Source organism: Ailuropoda melanoleuca, chromosome 12, assembly GCF_002007445.2.
Source record: "Ailuropoda melanoleuca isolate Jingjing chromosome 12, ASM200744v2, whole genome shotgun sequence".
Classification (NCBI taxonomy): domain Eukaryota; kingdom Metazoa; phylum Chordata; class Mammalia; order Carnivora; family Ursidae; genus Ailuropoda; species Ailuropoda melanoleuca.
The window spans coordinates 9,988,087-10,011,038 of NC_048229.1; the positions used below are offsets into that span (position 1 = coordinate 9,988,087).

Consider the following 22,952-nt stretch of genomic DNA (forward strand, 5'->3'; position numbering starts at 1 on the left):
AGGCAGCTGTGACCACAGCCCACCGCCCTGGTGGCTGGTATGTCCACTGCAGTCGTGGCAAGGAGCCTGGGGCCAAGAAGGCTGCAGCCCAGGGTCTGGGTTCCCACTGAGGCTAAAGGAAGGAATAGCTCTGTGCTGACATCCTGGCCCACGTGCTCTCCCCATGGGAAGGGCATCTACACGTATGGACACACGCAGCCAACAGCCCTGGGCAAAGGGACATTTATTTACAGGATGTGGTTTAAACGGCTTTTAACTTTGAAAAACCATTCAGGCCAGGAATGGCAAGGCTCCCCCTCCTTGTGGCCTCCTGGCCTGCTCTGTGGGAAGTGAGGAGCCCGGTGGCACAGGCCAGGAGCCAGGCCCCCAGGGGGAGATTTATTTCTTGGCCTTGCCCTTGGCCTTGGCCTTGGCCTTGCTCTTCTCCTTGATCCTCCCTTTGCTCTTGCTCCGCTTCTTCTTCCTGGACTTGAGCATGGAGCGGACCAGGTAGCCCCTCCACAAAGCCTGGATGAGCGTGGCGGCCCGCACCATGCGCAGCATCTCCTGCTCCGCCTCTGTTCTCTTCTTGGCGTTGACCTCCCGCTTGGCCCGGATCTGGGAGAACTCCTGCACGAGGACGTCGCACTTCTGCTTCAGCTCCTCCAGCTGGACCTTCTCCTCCTTGTGGATGAGGTCAAGCTTCTCGTACTCTTCCTGGGATGAGGGTCGGGGGGGCGTCACCAAGCATAGGGCGCCACCTGCCACCCTCTCCCCCACGCACCCCCACCCATCCTGAAGGGGCTTCCGCCCCAACAGTGCCGCCTGCGCTAAGCCTTTCTGCATCCGAGGCCCAGGTGAGAACAGGAGAGGTGCTGTGGTCCATCCCCTCTTGAGGTGGGACCTGACTGAAGTCATCTCAGGAAGAAGGAAAGAACCCAGGCCGGTGGGTTGGGCAGACTGGGTTTCGCATCCCAGATTGGCTATGCCTTGAGGGGGCCTTCACTGTCGGAGCTTCATTTGTCCTCTGAAACATGGGGACAATTCCAAACCCAGGAAGTGGGTGGGAGCTTTCTGCAGGATTAAATGATGGGGTGGACACAGTGTACCAGATGCAGGGCCAGGCACACAGTGGGGACATAAAAATGCAAGCTCTGGGGCGCCTGGGTGGCTCAGTCGGTTAAGCATCCAACTCTTGCTCTCAATCCAGGTCATGATCTCAGGGTCGTGAGATCGAGCCCCACATCAGGCTCTGTGCTCGGTGTGGAGTCTGCTTGGGATTCTCTCTCTCCGTCTCCCTCTGCCCATCCCCTCACTCACGCTCTCTCTCTCAAAGAAATAAATCTTAAAAAAAAAAAAAATGGAACTCCTGCCACTAAAGCCATGTGTCTCACAAAAGGTACTCAGAGTGGAATGACTGAGTCCCACAGTTCTTCCTTACGTCCAACTGTTGCCTCCCGTTGCAGTTTACATCTATCTCCCTCCCTCCCTTCCACTCACTTACCAATAGCCTATCAGAAGTGAAGGGCTCCCCAAGGACACAGAGCTGAGTAGACTCGGTCTCTGCTGACAAGGAACCCACCACCCTCATTGGGACTAGAGAAACAAGAGCACAGCCTCTGAAGTCCCTCCTCCCTGGAGCACTCCTGATCAGACAGAGCAAGACCCCCACTTGCCCTTCTCCTGACCTGGGACCACTCAGAGGCTGATGTCATCTCTAGTGCTTGCCAAACCTTCCTGGCCCTGAAGTTGGGACCGTGGGCCACCAATGTTATCACAAAGCTGTGGGGAGGGGCCGGGGAGGGGCTCGAGGGCACCCCGTTTTCCAGGCCACCATTCCCTAAGCACTTCCTCCAGGCCAGATCCTGTGCTGCGTGCAAGCATTTGTGACCATGGTGCCCCACTGCATCCCCATCATGGTCCCAGCATGGTCAGCACTGCCTCTGGGGATCACAGGCACAATCAGGCTCAGAAAGGTCAACCACGCCCCTTGCTTCCGGTCACCCAGCTGGTCAGTGACACCGGAGTATAAGCTCCAGGTGATAATGGGGACCATCCTCCCTGCGCTACTCCAGCACATGGCTCGTCTCAGGCCCATCTGGGTCACTGCGTGAAGCAGGGGAGGCAAGCTCATGCCTGAGTCTGCGGGGAAGGGGCCCCGGCTTGTGAGGCTGCTGGCAGGAGCTGAGCGTGGAAGGGACAGAGAGTATGGGATGTGGACACTAGATGGAGCCAAGATCGTTGGGCCTAGTGACAAGCACTTAGTAGCTTCCAGCTTCTGGCTCCTTCCTTTTCCATCTCTCCCTTCACTGCCCCAGGCCAGACAAACCCCAGGCCTAAGGGAGGGCGCAGGGAAGCCTGTCTGGGGAGGCCCAGAGCTTGGCATAGTTCATGGACCATTCCTAGAGGATCATGGGAAATGCACCCGAGAGACGTATTGCAGCACAAATACCTGCTTCTCACCCATCTCCATGTCGTACTTCTGGATCCAGTTCTCGATTTCCGTCTCCACTCTATATTTCTTCTAAAAAAATTCAGTGAGTCAGTGTTTGATGGATTAATATGAACAGTAAACTGCACCAAGCTCACTCTGCTCCAGGGTTATTGCCTTGCGCACCGAATCTACACAACAAGGTAGGTTCTCTTCCATTTCACAGACGTGGAAACTGAGGATCAGATGTGCTAACTCACTTGCCCAAGATCACAGAGCTGACAAGTGGTAGAGCCTGGAACTGGAAGCCAGAGGTCTGACTCCAGAACATTCTAGGCAGAGGAAGTGGCAAGTGCAAAGGCCCTGAGGTAGGAACAGGCTTGGGGTGTTTCAGAACAGAAATTGAGCTGGTGTGACCAGAATGGAATGGCTGAGGAGGAGCGGGGTCCCAGGGAGGTCAGAGTGAGAAGCTGCCTCGTAGAAGGAAGTGTCAGCAGGGGAAAGAGTTTAGATCCTAGTGTAACGGAGAGGGGAAGCCATTGGATGGATTGAGATGTAGGAGAGGGACAGAATCTAATTTGTTTTTAAAAGATCAGCTCCCATACGTACCATGGAATGTTGTTATTCAGCCGTAAAAAGGAATGAAGAATTGATCAATGCTTACGTGGATGGACCCTGAAAACATGATGCTAAATGAAAGAAACCAGACGCCAAAGACCACATATTGTGTGATTCCATTTACGTGAAGCATCCAGAACAGGCAAATCCATAGAGACAGAACACAGATCGGCGGTTGCCAGGGGCTGGGGAGAGGGGAGTGGCTGCTAATGGGTCCAGGGTTTTATCTGGGGGGACAGAAATGTTCTGGAACTATCCAGAGGTAGGTGTTGTACGGGGTGAAGGTACTAAATGCCACTGACTCGTTCACTTTACAATGGTTAATTTTATATCATATTCACCTCAGTGAAAAAGAAACCAGCTCCCTAATCCTGCAGAGCAAGAGCTCTTCACTTGGACACCGCGAACGGGCTGGCTTCAGGGGGCCTGTGGCCCCAGGAATCGTCCACCAGTTACGAGTAGGTGTACCTGTGCCTCCTTGTGGAGGAGAGGCCCATGGCTGCCACCAGATGCTGTGACACTAGACAAGAACTAGGAGCAAGTGTTGGAGAAGGTGCCCTTTGCGAGGAAACAGATTTGAAAGTAAGCTGGGTGCGTGCACGCTGGGGCTCCGCAGAGACACTGGAGAAGACGAAAGAAGAGATGACGTTTACCAAGCGCTTACTAGGCACTCATTCTTAGGAGAATCTCATTCAATTCTCCTAACGACCCGTTAGCCCAATCTGATCACTTTGGCCTTAAAAATGGCAAAACTGAGGCTGGAGGGGATTATGAAATTCACATCCTTTGTACAACAAAGTGGGTATTATCACCCCTTTGGGGTGGGGGTTGTGCTCAGAGCAGTTAAGGAACTTGCCCAAGGTCACACAGCCAGTTTGCTGCAGGATGGGACCAGTCCCTCTGCCCCAGTCCCCAGGCCTGTGAGCAGCCAGCTCCCAGGGGATGCTGGCTCAATCCTGGGCTTCCCCTGCTCCGCTGCCCTCCTCCTCAGGGGAGCTGTTCCCTGGGTGCCTGGAGCAGCCCTACCTTGCCCTGCCCTCACGCTAGACCTCTCTCTGCCCTTCCCTGCCCCGCGGACCTCCCTTGGCCTCCACCCCTTCCCCCCTGCACCCTGCTGTCCCCCGCACCTTCCTCAGCGCCTGCTCTGCCTCCCAGTTTTCCACAACCAGGTTGTGGTATTGGGACCTCAGCATGAGTAACTCCTGCTGGATCTTGGCCACCCTGGCCTGCGAGGCCCGGAAGTCAGCCTTCTGCTGCTTCTTGGCCTCCTGCTTGGTGCGAAGGAGGCTGTTCTCCGAGAGCTTGAGCATCTGGTGCAAGTGGTTTTTCAGTTCTTGGATCACAAAGTTCTCCTTCTCCACCTGGGCCGGGAAGACGAGAGGCTCTGTTACTACCTGCCCGATGCCCGATAATCCCAGGAGAACCGGCATTCCTGCCCGCTAGGAACAGGCGTAGAGTGGAACAGGCGACCTGCCTTATTACCTTGCAGATTCCTACCCCTCACGCCCCAGGGGGACAGAGACGGCCCGCTTGCAGGCAAGGGAATTGAAGCTCAAGGGGTCGAGTCGTCTGTCTGGGGCTGTACGGCTGAGCCGGGACTCGAGGCCAGGTCTGCCTGATTCAGAGCCCATGTTCTTGGCCGCCCCACTCTGCTTCCTGGCAGGAGTGATGGGCACAGGCGAGCCGGAGAGCGGCGGCCGGGCAGGTGTGGGACAGTGGTGGTACTCCTGCCCGGGGTACAGAACGGGAGTGCTCAGTTGGCAGAGACACTTGGCATCATTCTTGAAAGTAAGAGATACACATACTGTGGGGATTGTCACCTGCTGACACTCGAGGGCCTGACTTGTCCCCTGCCCTCAGCTGGTTCTAGAACAGGAATGGGGGTGGAGGATGGGGACTTTTTGTAAATAGGTTTCAAAGGCTGGTCCCAAGCCCTAGAGTCTCCCTCTGAGCACATCAGTGCGGTGACTGGCTCAGGCCAGCGGCCTTGGGCTGGGCCGCAGGGGGTCTGAGCTCGCCTCCTGCCCACAGGGAGCTGCGGGGTGGAGGGGCCTTTGGGCAAGCCGATCCTGAGGGCAAGGCTTCCCGCTCTAGGTGTTTGGGTTCTAGAGCAGCTGGTATTATCAGCAGTCAGAGCTTTTCCTGACCCCACAGCCTCCTAACTGGTGTCACCCCCTCATTTTACGCTGAGATCCAAGGGACGTGATAAAATTTGCCCACCTGGAAAAATGGAATTCGACCCCAGATCTGTCCAACTTGGAGGCCTGAGCTGTTTCCACCACCTGACTGGGACCAACAAAGCCACTTGGGGCCCCTCTCCCTGTCCCTCACTGGCACCCTTCTAACCTGTGAGTGGTCTCCCCTGACTGAGCACCCAAGAGCCTGTCATCTCTCCACTCAGAAAGAGTTTCCAGAGGCGACTGGGCGGCTCAGTCAGTTGTTAAGCATTTGCCTTTGGCTCAGGTCATGATCTGGGGGTCCTGGGATCAAGCCCCGCATCGGGCTCCCTGCTCAGCAAGGAGTCTGCTCCTTCCCCGCCGCTGCCTCCAGCTCTGCTCTCAGTCTCTCTCTGTCTCAAATAAATATATAAAATCTTTAAAAAAAGGAAAAGAAAGAAAATAGTTTCCATGCCCCTCTTTTGTGCCAGGCTTACCGGGGACATGACAGTGGGCCAAAAGAGACAAGGTCCCCATCCTCTTATGGGGTTGCCAGACCTACACCAAATCATCAAATAATCACATAAACATTTACCAACAAACTCTGATGAATGCCTTAAAGGACGACGTCGGTGAGAACGTAAGGACGGGGGAACGGCCTAAGCCTACGGACTACTTCCAGGCTGTATCCCTAATGGGCAAGGACCAGGGCCCTCCTCCCCTTTCTTCCACTTGCTGGTTGGACCAGTGGTGACGTGATGCGGGGACAGTTTCTGGGTCCACAGTTAGAAGTCCCATATGGGGGGGTGCCTGGGTGGCACAGCGGTTAAGCGTCTGCCTTCGGCTCAGGGCGTGATCCCAGCATTTTGGGATCGAGCCCCACATCAGGCTCTTCTGCTGAGAGCCTTTTTCTTCCTCTCCTACTCCCCTGCTTGAGTTCCCTCTCTCGCTGGCTGTCTCTATCTCTGTTGAATAAATAAATAAAAAATCTTTAAAAAAAAAATAAAGAAGAAGTCCTGTATGGGGCACAGCAGAAGGGCCAACACAGAAGGAGCCTGGACCCCTGACAATTTTACAAGGCAGAGTTCCTGTGCCTGCTCCAGCTTTTCCACTAGAGAGAAATACATTTCCATCTTGGCTAAGCCACTATTATTCTGGGTCTCTGTTTCGGCAGCCAAACCCTATACTTAGATACCATCTCACAATGTACGTAAAGCATAATACATAGTTATGTGTCCCAAATGGTTATTAGGTTAGGATCATGTTAGCATTTCCCTTCTTAAAAATTCTTCTAGAGCTTCCACCTGTCCCATCTGCCCCTTGTCCTCAAGACAGAGATCACATGCCTTGATCAGGCCTCAAAGGCACAATGGGATCTGCTGGCAAGGCCTAAAGTATTTACTATCCAGCCCTTCGTAGAAAAAGTTTGCCTGATGCTGGCCGGCAGGTCCCTGCCTACCTCTCTTGCCTGCTTCACTCCCTCTCGTTCTTCATGTGTTGGCTTTGATGTCTCTGACCCTTTGGGTCCAAGCTCAGTTCTCTTGTAACACCGTCTCTAGCACTCTATGCTTCCCCTTCATTATACTTCTCAAAACTGTAATTAAATCAGCTCTTGAAGACCTACCTCCGGTGAACTGCACGAGGCGGGGGCCGTGTGGAGTTACATATACGACCTGGTACCTGGCAAGCACTCACGACAATATTTGTCAAGTGAATGAATGACAGCAGGCATTGCAATCACTGAGGAAAAACCACCACTGCCCAAAGGTCTGTCTCCTCTGTGCGGCTCCTTCCGTAACCTGACCAATACCATAAAACCATACCTCCGCGTCCCTGTTCTTCACGCTGGCCACCAATTCATTTTCAAGAGTGTTGATGATTCCTTGATTCCTCCTGTTCCGTATATTGATATCCTGTATGAACTGACTCTTGTCTCGAGCTTCCATGGGGCCGGTGAGTAGCTTCTCAAAGAGGAAACCCCGCAGTTCTATCAGGCAGTCGATGAAATTCTGGGCTTCGGCGCTTCTGCTCAGGGTGTACGTCTGCAAGAGCCTCACCGCCTGTGGATTATTGAGCAAGAGTCTCAGGGTGTCCTTGGTGGATTCTTTGATCTGCTGCATAAGGGGTGGGAGGCTGGATTTCTGCAGTTCTACGGAGAGGATGCGATCTCTGAACCACCCTTCCTCCTTAAACTCTTCCTCCTCCTGCAATCGCCTTTCTTTATCCTGCAGGTAAAAGACAGTGTCCAGGAGGCTGCGGCAGAGATCCTCGTGCTCGCTCACAGCCTTCATGATGTCCTGCCCCAGCACCCCCTCCAAGGTCTCGTAATTGGAAGCCATGTAGGACAGCAGGGTCACCAACTCCACCTTGTGGATGGTCTCGTCCAGTACGGACATGACCCTCTCGGCCTCAATGGTGGTGAGTTTGGACTTGGAGGGGACCAAGGGTTTTAGCAGGGAGGCTGGCTTCTTGGATGGCTCTGCCGTCAGCTTCATTCTGTTGATGTCGGGGCCCTGGTAGAGAGGGGCCACACCGAGGGCATCTAGAGCCATTTTCTGAGCAGTCTTCTTGCCTCCTTACGCCCTGGGAGATCAAGACGAGGTTAGACTGCACAGGTCTCCAGCTGTTATTGTCTCTGGCAACCCTGTGAAGGAAGGAGTGAGCAGTTAGTCGAGTCGTGCTGCCAGGATGTGGCTGGTGTGGCCCTGGCAGCCACACACAGGGTCGATGTCGAGAGTTCATCCCGGGTGCCCCACAGCAAGTACACAGAGCCCCTCATTGAAAGCAGTTTCTAGCTTTGTGACAGCATCGGGCCACAAGGGTGGGACGACCAAGGGGAGAGGTGTCAGGCAGGGAAGCGACTTAACTATGTAGGACAGTAAGTAGCCCCTGAAATGGATTTGTTCAGTCATTTATAGTAATGAGCATTTAAATGCAACAGATATCATTTCGGGTGGCTTAACATGAATGAATAAAAGTCAATGTGAGTGGACTTATTTAAAAAAAAGTATCTAAATATGGAAAACGAGTTACACGGGTGATGGAAAGAGTTGAGAGGCTAACCAGGGAAGGGGAAGCCATCCAGTCAATGTCAAAGGCAGGAGTCTACCACAGAAGGAGGTGGTGGTGAGCGTGGGGACAAGGGTCACCCGGGGGGAAGCTGGAACCACAGCCATTTCCTGTCCAGGAGGAGCTATAGCTATAGCCCGGAGGAGCTGGGGCCACTGCTGGCAACGCAGCCCAAAGCAGAGAGAAGAAGAAAACACCATGGTTTCTTCTTCCTCCCGCCCTCCAGTCCACCACCAGTGCCTCCCATTGGCCAGACCCAGTCGGGAAACCAGATGATAAGGGAGTGTGGGCCCAGCAAGCCTGCAGGTGTCAGCAGCCTGAGGCAGAGCAGCACAGGGACAGAGCAAACAAGGCAGCTGAGAGCAAACAGGACTAGGACCAGCACAGCACCGCCTCACTGGTCATTAAGTGTGGATTGCAAACATCAGAGTGGGGGTGACATCGAAACACAATTTTTAAGTCCTGTTTCACTAAATGTGATGTCATATCCTGGATTGGATCTTGGAATGAAAAACGGACACTGGTAGGACAACGAAAAATCCAAAACCAAGCCGGATAGCATAGTCAGCAGCATTGTATCAATGCTAATTTCTTGCTTTCGACAGACACATCATGGCTATTTAAGATGTTAATGCCGCGGGAGCTGAATGAAGGGCATGTGGGAATCCTGAACAATCTTTGCAACTTTTCTGTAAATCTACAATTATTACAAAATAAAAAGCTTATTTAAAATTCAAGACGCTCAGAAAAATGTAAGGCAGCAATCAGAGACCAATCATTGATGTTGCCCACATGGCATGACGGCCGAGGACTAGATTTGCAAGTGGCCCTGCTTGGGCTCCGACCCGTGCTGGGGCACCCTGGGCTGGCTGTCTCATCCCCCTCAGCCTGGGCTTCCTCAGCCCTAAAACAGGGATCCTACGATTCAATGGGAAGTTTCTGGCACAGGGCCTGGGCATTGTGAGTGCACAGTAAATGATAACTAGCACGATTAGCCCAGGGAAACCGAGATCCCAAGTCCAGGACTGTGGTGATTTCCTCGTCTGAGTGTCTGGGCTTGGCTGGAGATCCGGAGGTACCGAACGAACACCTCCTGCCCGGGACTGGCTGGCCTTTCCCAACACACTGTGTCTAAGAGGGACCCCACCATGTCCCCATCCCTCACCCTGCTCCTTCTTTATCTCTCGTCCTGATGACTGGCAATGCTGTCACCCTAGTCGCTCACACTGGAAACTCGAGTGCCTCCCCCCCACTGACCCCCCACTTCCCAGTCCCTGTTCTCTCAGTGTTCTCTCCTTGACAGCTCCCAGTCCTTTCGTTCTTGGCAGCCTCTCTGCCACTGAGTGAGGGCCTTCTAATCTCTCACTTGGATGATTAAAGAGCTTCTTAACTGGTCTGCTTACATCTGCTCCTGCTCCCTGCAATAAGGATCATCCCCACAGCCATCTATTCAAGCATTTATTGAGCCCCTGGGGATATAAAAGAGATGCAAGATATGGTTCCTGTTCTCCCAGAGTTTATAACCTAGCTTGAAATGTGAAACATGCACACACGGAGGTTCAACAGCTATAGGAGGAAGGGCATGAAGTTGTATTCACGGAATAGGTTGAGGTCATGACCAGCCTTCAACAGCAGACTGGGGACGTTGGAGTTTATCTTAAAGGAAATTGGGATCCATTTTGACTTCAGGAAACAAGTAACAGGATAAAATCAGATTTTTGAGGAAGATCGGTCATAATGGATGATTTATAGGGAAAAGTTTGGTGGCAGGTAGGTGGGCTGGGATATTATAAACCTTCCACCACAGGGCCTTTGCGCATGCTGGTTTTTCTTCTTCTTGAAACACTCTTCTCCCTCCTCCTTGCTAGGTTAATTCTTTGTACTCAGAGCTCAGTTCAGGTGTCTCTTCCTCACAGAAGGCATTCCTGGGCTTCCAGAACGGGTCAAATTCTTGTAGCAGGTTCTTTTAAGGCCACGCCCCTTTTTTTGCAGGCACCATCCCCATCCCAATCTCCTTCCCTCTTGCTTGCCTATACTGTAGTGGCTGGAAATACTCAATGCTCAACTTCCCCACCTCCTTTACAGTTAGGATTGGCTATAGACACTGTTAGAGCCAGTAAAATTGAGAACTTTTCTAGGGGCTTCTGGGAGACCTTATTCCTTCCCAATACAAAGGAAAGACATTGTGGGCTTGACCTCCATTCCCTGAACTTGGGCTTTAATGCTGGCAGTGGCAGCCACTTTGTGAATGAGAAGGAAAGGTTAAGAGAATTGCAGGAATGCTGTCCCTAATGTCACTGAGCCTCTGGACCTTCCGAGGGCCCATCATCTCTTACCCAGATGACTCTGATAACCTCTTCACCGGTCACCCTGCTTCTGACCCCCTGCCCCACAGTCTCGTCTCAGCACAGCAGCCAGAGGGAGACTTTGAAAATGTCAGAGCCTGTCACTCCTCTCCTCCAAATGCAGCTCCCCAGAGCTGATTGCTAAAATTTCAGGGTGCTTGTGAGCTGGTTGTGAAGCCATCGGGAAGCTTGAAATCAGCCATGCTGGAAGTATTATGCCATGGAAATTGTCAAATACTACAAATCAGCACCCCTCCCCTCCAAACTGGCTGTTGAACATTTACCAGCACACCACCACCTCCGACAGCTCCCCATCTCACTCAGGATAAAAGCCAAAGTCCTTACAGTGACCAGGAAGGCCCTACATCATCTGGCCGCGGCGACCACTCACTCTTCCGTCCTCATACTGACCTTTTTGCTGTTCCTTGAACATAGCAGATGTGCTCCAACCTCTGACAAGGCCTTCGCGCCTGCTCTCTGCACACCACTACCCCCAGCCCTCCAGCCCCAGGTCTGGAACATTCCTCTAAATATCCTCAAAGCTTGTTCCCTCCCTTGCTTCCTTCTCTGCTCAAATCTCAGGGTAATAGTGAGTGCTTTCCTGATTCTCTTCCTAAAATATAAACTCTCTCCTCCTCCCTGCCCTGATCCTCTTATCCTGTTTACTTTTCTCCCAGTTAAGTATCACGATCTGATGTTTCTAAATGGGCATGTTTGTTTACTGTCTGCCTTTCCCCTCCCCTAAAAAGTAAGCTCCAGTGAAGGTAGGGACTTTATTTTGATCACTGCTACATACCGGGCCCTGAAAAATACACGTCAGCCTTGTCCTGGGGAGAGGTCTTGGGCTGGCACGGACAGTCTCCCTGTGCCATTCTAATCGTCACACTCCGTCTGTGGATGCCAGAAATGTTTTGAAAAAGGAGTCACCAGGACTTAATGAGCGAGACTGTTTTGCATTTGGGGGCCTGAGAGAGAAAGATGGGACCCTTGAGAAACTAGGAAAATTGAGGGCAGAGGTTTGGATGGGAGGACAAAGAGCTCGGTTTTAAACTCATTTAGTTCTCGCTCTTATCACTGGTATAGACAGTGGACAAGGGAGTCTCCATCTCCCCACGACCCATGTCCTCTCTGTCAGGTGATAGCGCCCCAGTTTTCCGTTGGGGAGCTCATCCTCTCTCCCACTGTATGCAGTCCTGGTGGGAGTGCCAATCAGAGAAGGCTGGGAATCCTGAAGAGTCACACGTGGGTGGGAGATGGTGGGAGCTGGGTCATGCCAGTGGGGTGTTCCTAAAGATCCTGCACTAGGACCTCCAGAAACTTCCTTGGCTGCTGTCCTTTCTGGAGCCCGTTCTTCAGCTTTTCCTTCACCGTTTTGCTTTAGTCACAGTGTCTGTGTCTTGCTATCCAAGAACCCTAGCTGAGAACACTCAAGGCATCGGACAATGAACGATCCAGATCCAGGGGGCTCCAGGGAGGCCTTGGGGATGGAGACATAAATGTTGCTGATATCTGAAGCCACAAGAGATATTTGGTTCTCCAAACCAGAGTAAAAGGAGAGAAGAGCTTGCATCAGAGGAACGTCTCAAGTCACTACGAGCCAGGAAGAAAGGCGGTCAGATCAGACGCTAAGGATGTTTCTTGGTCACTTGGCCAGGCAAAATGGGTCCCAAAGTCAGAAGCCCCTGGAGCTGACCACTGAGACGAGAAGAGGCATTATCTTGCATCTTTTTGTTTCCCACCCGCTTTTTGCTCCCAAGTCAATCTCGTGAATTCCCTTACGTCTTTTCCTGAAGATAATGTTTTAGGGACAGCCTGGAGTTTCCTCAGCTCCTCTCGGAGGACGAAGGATCTTTGCCTCATGACCACAGGATGAACTTGAACAAAGTGTTTCACGAACGCTCTTCTCCCCCATTGTCCCCCAAAGCTTTCAGGCATAAATCAAAACGCCCGAATTCTTCAGAGATTGCGGCTGGAAATGCAACGTTATTTGAAATGTTTCCAATTTGCTTTCAGCCAAATTACCTCTTTTGCTTTAAAGGGCAAACTTGTTTTCTTTGATTATGATGACGCCCGTCAGATTTTGACAGCTCATTTGGGTGAACACGAAAAAGCCAGTGGAACGAGGATCAGGGGAAATGCATGACTCTGATGACAAAAATCACGGGAGAATCTCTTTTCCTTGAATCCTAATATGATCGCTTCATGTCCTTTTTAATGCCACCAACCTTAATATTTAAATCATTTCCAACTTAAGACTCTCCTTTCAAAATCCCTGCCCTGAGAGTGAAGCAAGATTGTTAATGGATGGGGGACTTTAATTGGATCTTCCCTTTATTTGTCATTAATTCTGCTGATGAACTTTATAAATGGAAATATATCTTTATCATGCAAATTATACCTCGTCTTCATTCAAATGGGCTTGTTGGATATTTTATTACTTTCACTCTCAGAACATTTTGGAAAAAAAAAAAGGGTTTGAGTGAAATTATATTTTTTTCCCTCGGGAGAAAAAGAGAAAGAAAATCCGACCCTTGCAAATACCCCACAAATCCAGCAATGGTACATGGCATAGTCAGAGAGGGTTAAACAAAGCTGGAGTGTGTGTGTGGGGGGGATCTCATTTTATTTCATTTTATTCTTGGGGGGGTGGAAATCTCATTTTAAAGTAAGCCATTTTAATGTTAGCTAACTCTTGAGAACTAACTCCATACCAAAGGCTGTTGTTCTAAATGCTTTGCGGGAATTAACTCCTTCATTCCTTACAACAACCTTATGAGCTAGGTGCTCTTATTAGCTCTTCTTACAGGCAAACAAAGGGAGGCAGGGGGAGGTTAGATGCTTTCAGGAGTTTACAGCTCCTAAGTGGCCAAGCTGGGGTCTCAGCCCAGGCAGCCTTTCTTGGGAGCCTGCCCCCTATAACTGCTGTTCTGTCTGGTCTCACGATTTTTGGATCGACTTCTATAGCGGTAGTGTTCCTGCTGGTGTCGTATTCCTGTGGCTATACCCAGGATTAGACACAGTTTGCCACAACAGAGCTGTCGCCCCATCCCTCTCACCTAGCTCAAGAGAGCTTATCAGGATGCAAGTGAGTGAGTGGCTGAATTATTTTAGGGTGAGCCTTGAATCATCTCTCATTGACTTTTATGTTTTTGAGTCAATCATTACATACTTTGGAGCCCATTATAAACTAATTAACGAGACACACCTCATAACTGATCACGACACAGGGATCATTGGGCAGCAGGAGGCTGCCATGTATGAGGCAGAACGTGGGTTCTGGATCAGGAAAGAAGCCTTCATGAACGTTAGCTCTAATTCAGGGTTGTCCAAATCTCTCTCACTAGCATGCCACCTTTGGGATTTCTGCCAAGTCTATAGACCAAGCTGTACTATTATCAACTCAACTTTTTTTTTTCCTGAAGTATACTTTCATTCTTAAGTATTTTTCATTAAAAAGTATCTCCACTGTAACTGGAAAAATCTATATCATTTTCCTTATATAGAAGGTAATAATGTCTATAGCCTGTTATTTTACTCTATCTGGATGCTATTGCCCAGGACGATAAGTGTGAGCCCAGATCTCTATGGTTGAAAAGCAAGATTCGCAAGTGGTAGGGAGATGTTATAGACATACTAACAGAGAGAGAGAAGAGATAAATGACTAATGTCAAGAAGGAAAGAGGGGCCATCACTACTGATCCCATGGATGTTAAAATGATAATAAAGGAATATAATGAACCACTCAATGGCCATAAATTTGATAACCTAGATGAAATGGGCCAATTCTTTGAAGATACAATCTACCAAAACTCTCACAAAGAGAAATAGATAATCTCAATGGGCCTTTATATATTAAAGAAATCGGTCAATAATTAATAACTTCCCCAAACAGAAAACTCCAGGTCTAGAAGATTTCACTGGTGAATTCTACCAGACATTTGAGGAAGAAATTACACCAATTCTCTAACATCTCTTCCAGAAAATAGAAGCATAAGGAATATTTCCTAACAGATTCTACGAGGCTAGCATTACTCTAATACCAAAATAGACAAATACACTATAAGAAAGGAAAACTACAGACCAATATTTCTCACAAACATAGATGCAGAAATCCTCAACACAATATTCACAAATTGAATCCAACAAGGTATAAAAAGAATTATATTCCATGACCAAGTGGGATTTCTTCCATGTCTGCAAGGCTGGTTCAACAAAAATCAATTAGTGTAATCCATCACATCAACGAAAAGAAAAATCATATTAACAAATGCAAAGAAGCATTTGGCAAACTCCAACACCATTCATGACTTAAAAAACAACAACAACAAACTTCTCAGCAATTGAGGAATATAGTGGAATTACTTCAACTTGATAAAGGAGGACATCCACAAAAACCCTGCAGCCAGCCTCATACTTAATCGTGAGAAACTAGAAGTTTATTCCCTAAGATCAGGAACAAGACAAGAATGTACCCTCTTATCCTTCCTGTTTAACATCATATTGGAAGTCCTAACTCATGCAACAAGACAAGAAAAGGAAGTAAAATGTAATACAGATTAGGAAGGAAGAGATAAAACTATCTTCATTCACAGATGACATGATTATGCAGAAAATCCCAGAGAATCAATACACACACTTCTGGAATTACACGATCACAGCAAAGTTGCAGGATATAAGGTTAATATACAAAAGACTTATTAACACCAAACTGAGACTTTCTTACTGACATAATTAGAATTCTAAGAGACCTGAAAGGGGTCTTCAGCAAAGGCTTCTCACCAGCAATCAATGTAAATACCATGAGTGCCATGGTGTGTGTCTCTCTTCCTAAACCAGGCATTGTTGAAATAAAAAAGTGAGCTAAACACACCCTCTCTGATACCAGCCTTTGTAGTACGTGTATTCCTAGACAAGTTCTCAGTACATGGATTCCTAGACAACGAAATATTTCCTCAGTGATTCTTAGCTTCGATGGAGATTTTTTTTTGCTTTCCTAGCCCCAGTCTTGGTACTTCCCACGGCTAGACATAAAGGCTGCTTGCAGCTTAGCTGTGAGAGAGCTAAGAAAGAATGGTTGGAGGCAGAGCGGGCAAAGAGATGTTGTCACAAGAGATGGACCTCATGGTCTTTGTTTTTATTTTCTACCTTAGTGGAAAATTTGCAATTCCAGCATGACAGCAGATTGAATAAAACCATGTTGTGGGTTCCAAAATTTGCATAACTGTTTCACATACTTTTGACAGTTCTGCCACGTTTCTGAGATATACAATTCCCACCCACCCCAGGCCTTCAGGACCCAACACTAACACTAACCTAACACTCCCTGCTTCACTCCCTGAGGTCCTGCTTAGGACTCAAAGAAGTCTTTAATGACTAAGGGATTCCTGGTCACTTAGTTCTGATTTCACCCTCCTTGCTGGGTTAATAGGCAAAGGTTTTTTTTGCCTTTGAAGCAGGAGGAATTTTCCTTTTAGCCTCAGAAGATCCCACTGGTCTGGGAACCACGCAAACAGCTTTCTTCAGAAGAACTCTGTAGGCTTTATCTGAGCTTTCTAAGTCTAGAGTGGAGAGAGTGAGAGGCTGGAAAAAGGTAGAAAATCCCTGCTGGAGAGTGCTCTCCCAAGCCATGGTGGCATAGTAGGCATTCAACAAATCACTGTTGAATAAAAGAAAATATAGCACGTCCAGCTGTAACAATAGGCCCATTTCCTCACACCGAGATGTTGGCCTAATAGGATAATGTTATTTCACAAAATACATTATATCCTGAATTAGAACCAGAAAATAGTGTCATGTTTTAATAATGCAAACTATGGGCCAAGATTTGGCCTATGGATTGTTTCCCATCTCTGTACTCGGGGCTTGGAATTTTTAAACAAAAAGATTTAAATCGAATTTGTTTTTCTCTTTCATAGTTGTTGTTGTCGTTGTTGCTCTTTTCCCTACCGCCGCTTTTGAACTATTACCCAATCCTCTCTTGTCCTTTTTGAGAACCTATGTTTTGTGGATTATATTTGGTTTGCAAAAGATTCCCAGGCGGGTGCTGTAGCAGGGAACGCCGGAGGTATTAACAGACGGGATCTCATCTGCGGTGATGACTCCGGGGCTGCGGGCTCCAACGTGACCCTGTGCTTTGGAAAGAGAGGACACTGCAGAGTGACGGAGCCTGGGAGGGAATGTGCTCCTGGGGACAGATTTCTAAACTTCTGGTTCTAATGAACACTTTCTACCGGACACTGGCCACAGCTATAGCCCTGGGCAAATTCACTTGACCTTCTGGGCCTTCATCTCCTCCTCTCTGAAGCAGAAAAGAAACACACGAGCCTACGGCACCGTGATTAAGTTTGTGGGTTCTTGTGTCAGGCAAATTTGGAGTTCAATCCTCGCTGTGTGGCTTTAGGCAAGCCAATCAACCTCTCTAAGCTTCGGCTTCCTCATCTATAAAATGGGGACAGTGATGGAACCCATGCTCAATAGAACTGTCGTTGAGTACGAAGTAAAATCCTGGCTCAATAATGTTTAGCCTTTATGACTTTTATGACTTCAAAAATAATATCATTTCGTATTAACATTTGAACATTTATTTCTTAAAATAGGAGAGGTATTTTTCCTCAATATATACATTTTTTTGTGCAGAAGTGTTTATAAAGAACTAAAATGGACCACTTTTGACTCTTTTTTATTATTTGTTTTTAATTTGACTGGTTTGTACATTATTTTCCTTTTTCTGCTGGTGAAGGAGGAGGGCTGGAGCCTCTTAAGCATCTCCTTTTCCGGTCTCCTCCTCCTTACAAATTAAGTCACCATGATTTTGAATTCCTCTTTTGCTTACAGTGTCGCTTTAGGAGTGTTTATTTCTGGTTATATCCAACTGTGGGTAGTATCCCTGTGGCCGTTTGAGACAGAAGGAAGAATTTCCTGGTGGTGCATTTAGAGTCTTCTAAAATAAACTTCCCCCACTTAAGAAAAATATTTAAATCATAATCTTATCAAATCCAAAACACTGGCTTTTCCTGACTGCTTGATTACATTGAAGAAGTGTCTTTTTTTAAACCAAGGATCGTGACCCTTTAGTGAATGGTGAAATCAATTTGCCCGTTGGGACTAGCATTCAAAATAAATGAAATAGAACAGAAAATATTAGAGTGCATTGCATGTAGTAAGTATTCATGTGTAATTAAACACATTAAACACGCGTGTGCTGGGTCGAGAAGGAAAATGTATTTCTTTGCCTGGTTTGCATTTAAAAAAAAAAATCTGTGTTTGAAAGCCCCCATGTTAAAGGCATTTGATTGGTCGTAGAGCAGAATCTGCCGCTATTATTTGAAAGCTAAGGCCAAAGAGATACTTTTCCCTGATGCTCTGTGTTTCAAATGATCTTGGTTTGCTTTTAGTTCCACTAACTAGGGCCTGCAGGGAAAGGTAGGTGTGTGTGTGTGTGTGTGTGTGTGTATGTGTCTGCGCGCACGCTTGTGTGTGTGTGTGTGTGTGTGTGTGTGTCTGTACCATTTGCCTTGTATGAAAATATCAGTCCAGGGGCTCCTAGCTGGCTCTGTGGGAGGAGCATGAAACTCTTGATCTCAGGATTGTGAGTTGGAGCCCCACGTTGGGTGTAGAGAGTACTTAAATAAATAAAACTTAAAAAAGAGAAACGAGAAAAAGAAAATATCAGTCAGAACGGGGTCTCTCAAGCTTCACACTTTAGGTCAGCTCGTTCTTTGTCGTGGGCGCCCTCCTGGGTGCTCTAAGATGTTTAGTAGCACCTCTGGCGTCTACCCATTCGATGCCAATAGCACAGTTCTCCCACCAGTTCTGACCAGTTGGAGACAACATGTCCCCAGACATTGCCAAATGTCCCTGTGGGGTGGGGGTGGCAGGTCGGGGGATGCCCCTGGTGGAGAGTCACTGGTCTAGCCCACAGTGGCCTTCCTCCTCTATAAAACTCCTGGCTTCCCCACCCTAAGTCCAGGGAGTCCAGCACTCCATCCAGGTTCAAAGGAAGGCTTGTGCCTGGCTAGCTCAGCTCTGTCTGACAAGCTGAGCTCTGTACCATCTGAAGCTGCCATCAGTTACAGAGTCAAGATCAGGTTCACAAGCTGGGTGTTAGGAGACCGAGGGGGCATGACTCTCCCCTGCTCTTGGAATAAGTCTGGGCAAGCCCCTTATCTCTCTGGCATCTGGGGATACAACACCTGTCCTAGCCACATCAAAAGGCAGCTGGGTGGAGGAGGGCTGATTTACTAGATGGGAAAGCTCTTTTGAGAGTTAAAAGCCCTCTTCAAAGAGGAGTGATAATTATTATACGTCCAGGCATCAATCAGGTGGGGCCTCATTGCCCTGAGCGCTTGTCTCCTAGGGGAAAAGTGTGGGGGTGAATTGAGCACTCAAGCAGAGAAGACTCACCCCTTTCATTGAATTTTTCACCATAAACGGAGTGAAAACCCAAGCTAAAGCCATGGCATTTATGTCTGACCACATAAGCCTAGAATGTTCCTGAGGGATGCCTTGCTCAGGGCTGGGGCAGACTTCTGTCTGGGATGCCCTGGGCAGCCTGTCCAGCCTGGAGGCAGGGAGATTGATGCTGGGACTCTGTCACATCTGTTACCACTGCTTCCAATCTGAGGCTGTTTGGGGCTTTCTGGGTGGAGGGTGGAGTCTGGGAAAGGGAATGGCGGGGTGGATTCTCACCTTCTACTCACTGCTTGTGTATATTGAGATGAGGCAAGAACAGTGACCTCAGACCTCACCCCTGCTCATGCTTGCCTTTCCTGCCATTGCCACTACTTTGCCTTTTGTCCTGGCCTGGCCTGGCTATCTGGCTCTGAGTCTACTCTCACTTCCTCTTGACCACCTTACCGGGGGCCTAGGGAATAAGAAAGTCATCCTGATTTGATTGGTTAGGAAATTCAGCCCCTGGTCACCTGGGTGGCTCAGTTGGGTAAGTGTCTGACTCTTGGTTTTGGTCTCACTCTTGAGGTCGTGATTTCAGGGTTGGGAGATCAAGCCCCTAGTCAGGCACCATGGTCAGCATGGATCTGCTTGAGATTCTCTCTCCCTCTCCTCTTGCCCCTTCTGCTCATACTCTCTTTCTCTCTCTCTCAAATAAATAAACAAATCTAAAAAAAAAAAATTCTGGCCACAACAGCTTCCCTCATTGCTCAAGAGGAGGAATCAAAGGCTTGGGTGGGGGGTGGCGGGAGTTTTAAACAGGGAGTAGCTGACAAGACCAGACCAGAGCCTGGGAAATTGTGGTAAAAGGATTGGCAGGCGCAACATGACAAGAGGATCAGGTTTGGAAGGCTGTCGCAGTGTCCAGGGAACAGATAAGAGTGGCTTCAAGGAGAGACAAAGCAGCGGATGGGCTCCAGAAACATCAAGAAGGCAGAATCAATGGGATGAGGTGAAGGACTGGACATGGGGGATGGGGGAGAAGGAAGTAATGGATGATGTCTAATGTGCTGGCTCAGGTGTCTGGATGGATTGTTTTGGTGTTGACCCAAAGGGTGACCCCTGGAAGAGAAGCAGGGGTTGAGGGGTTAGGCTGTTTATTGTTGGTACAATTTGCTATTTGCCAACCCTTGAAAACTATGGGGTTGTGTGTGCCTGGAAGGAGCACCTCTTCCTAATTCACATCAAAGCACTACATATGTATGGACTGCACCACCCAAGTGGGACCCCTATGAGATATGCAGGAGTAGTTGGGTACCTGGAGTAGATTTCAAGAAAGACCCAGAAAGATCCAGAAATGTGAGAGCTGTCACCGCACAGACGGTGACAAAAGCCATGGTGGGGGCAGGGGACACACAGAGTGAGAAGGATGAAGCCCCTTCACTCTTTTGATGACATTCCTTCTCACTGGCTTCAGCCTACCCGAGCTCCTGCTCTCGCTCTCTGTGCTGCAGCCACACTGGTCTCTAAAGTGTTCAAAGCACCAGGATCTTCACAAACCATGTTCCTTTTGCTGGAAACCAATTCCCAACCCCTAGATTAGCTAATTCCCAACCATCGAGTCTCAGCTCAATGGCAGCCTCTCCCCAGACTGGAAAAGAAAGTGCATTATTATCTCTGGAAACCCTCTGCACCTTTTCTGCATGGTACTGATCATGGGTGTAATTTTTTTTTTTTACAGCTCTATTGGAGTATAATTTACATACCATAAAATTTACCCATTGTAAGTGTACAACTCAATGACTTTTTTGGTAAATGCTTTTTTTTGGTAAAAGTTATGCCACATCACCACGAAATTTCTATCACTCCCTAAAATTCCCATGAGATATTTTGCAAACAATTTCCATTCCCACCTTTAACTTTTCTGGATATATCATATAAGTGAAATCATATAAATGGAATCACATAGTATGTAATCTTTTGCATCTGACTTTGTGCTAACACAGTAGTTTTTTTTTTTTTTAAGATTTTATTTATTTATTTGACAGAGATAGAGACAGCCAGCGAGAGAGGGAACACAAGCAGGGGGAGTGGGAGAGGAAGAAGCAGGCTCATAGCAGAGGAGCCTTGATGTGGGACTCGATCCCAGAACGCCGGGATCACGCCCTGAGCTGAAGGCAGATGCTTAACCGCTGTGCCACCCAGGCGCCCCAACACAGTAGTTTTTAAGCACTACTTAAAACTACTCCGGCCTCCAGGAGACATCTGACAATAATTTGGAGATAGATTTGATTGTCCCAACTGGGAGGGGGTGTTACTGGCATGTAGTGGGTAGAAGCTGGGGAAACACTAAGTATCCTGCTTTGCACAGAACGGCCCCCTACAACAAAGAATTATCCAACCTGAAAGGCGCCAAGGTTGAGACTTAGCCTAATATTTTTGACCTTCATCCATGTTGTAACGTGTATCATCATTTAGTTCCACTATCCTACTTTCTGTCTCTATGAATTTGGCTATTCTAGGTATTTTACATAGGTGGAATCATACATATTTGTCCTTTTGTGACTGGCTTATATTCACCTAGCATTGTATCTTCATGGTCCATTCTTGCAGCATTTACCAGAATTTCATTCCTTTTAAAGGCTGAATCTAATTCCGTCGTGTGTATACCACATTCTGTTTATCCATTCATCCATTGATGGACTCAAGTTGCTTTTTGGGGAAAGGATTTGTTGACCTCCATGCTGCACCATTCTGGAAATGAATCTTTAATTATACATTTATCTGGATATTACTAGATTGATGACTACCTCCCACATTAGACAAGCTCCCTGAGTGGAAAAATGAGGGTTTTGTTGTTGTTGTTGATCACTTTACCCCAGCACCTGGTAGTACGCACTCAGTGAATACTTGTTGAATATATGAATATTTAAGGTATGGAACGAGATGACTCCCCCTGATCCATTTTAAACAGGAAGAGTCAAGGACAAATGTGCTTTAGGAAGAAAAAAAAATTGCCTGCATTTACTGAGCTCAGCTCCATGCCAAGCTTTTCTTTGCCTCACCCCTTTAATTCTTACAATAAACCTTTTGAATGTACAATGAAATCACATTTTAAGGCCAAGAATGGGAGTTAAGTTCTAAAGTTGTTAGCACAAAAGGCAAAAATTGGTACAATTGAAATGATCAAATCTGAACACTCACTCAAGTAAGATGCCTTTCGTTTTCTGCTCACCTTGGAATGCATGGCCGTTGGGTGGAATGGCAGGGGACTTATAAACAACCCTTTCCTCCCCATCACCTATGTTTGACTTGAAGTTAGCTAACAAGGATGTGACTCCACTTGACTAGTTTCACCCACGCTTTAAGGATGGAGAAGCGGGGGGCGCCTGGGTGGTGCAGTCGTTAAACCTCTGCCTTCGGCTCAGGGAGTGATCCCAGCGTTCTGGGATAGAGCCCCACATCAGGCTTCTCCGCTAGGAGCCTGCTTCTTCCTCTCCCACCCCCCCTGCTTCTGTTTCCTCTCTCGCTGGCTGTCTCTCTCTGTCAAATAAATAAATAAAATCTTAAAAAAAAAAAAAAAAGGATGGAGAAGCGGGGATGCGAAGCGGTAAGCAGATGCTCAGAGTAGAGACAGGGACACAGATGTCCGGGAGTCCTGGCAGGCAGTGGAGAGGGAGGTCTGGAATGAGGCAGGGGCTGGAGAGCACTGTTCTGGAGCACGAACGGGATCGCGGTGAGGGCTGCTGATTCCTCGGGCAGCCAAAGGATAGCCGACTAGACCCCATTCCACATCTCCCGCTCATTCCCAGCCCTTCCCCACCTGGTCAACTCACCTGCTCTAAGGGCTGCACGTTTCTCAGCGCAGTTCCTTCCGCTGTGCCTGCGTTGCTAGGTTACCCGCCAATCTCTGAAGGAGGGATTCGGCACCTGACTGACTTTCCTTTTCACCATTCAATTTCTTGT

General features: G+C 48.4%; 1 protein-coding gene across 1 annotated transcript; it reads right to left on the reverse strand.

Moving 5' to 3' along the window:
* Nucleotides 1-205: 205 nt before the first annotated feature.
* On the reverse strand, nt 206-22,950 carry IQCD (IQ motif containing D). Its single transcript, XM_002925291.4, has 5 exons — nt 22,823-22,950; nt 7,008-7,828; nt 4,156-4,389; nt 2,432-2,503; nt 206-696 (listed from the first exon to the last, which is right to left on the reverse strand). The coding sequence occupies exons 2-5, from the start codon at nt 7,734-7,736 to the stop codon at nt 379-381; spliced, it is 1,353 nt and encodes a 450-aa protein (XP_002925337.1). The 5' UTR covers nt 7,737-7,828; nt 22,823-22,950; the 3' UTR covers nt 206-378.
* Nucleotides 22,951-22,952: the final 2 nt, after the last annotated feature.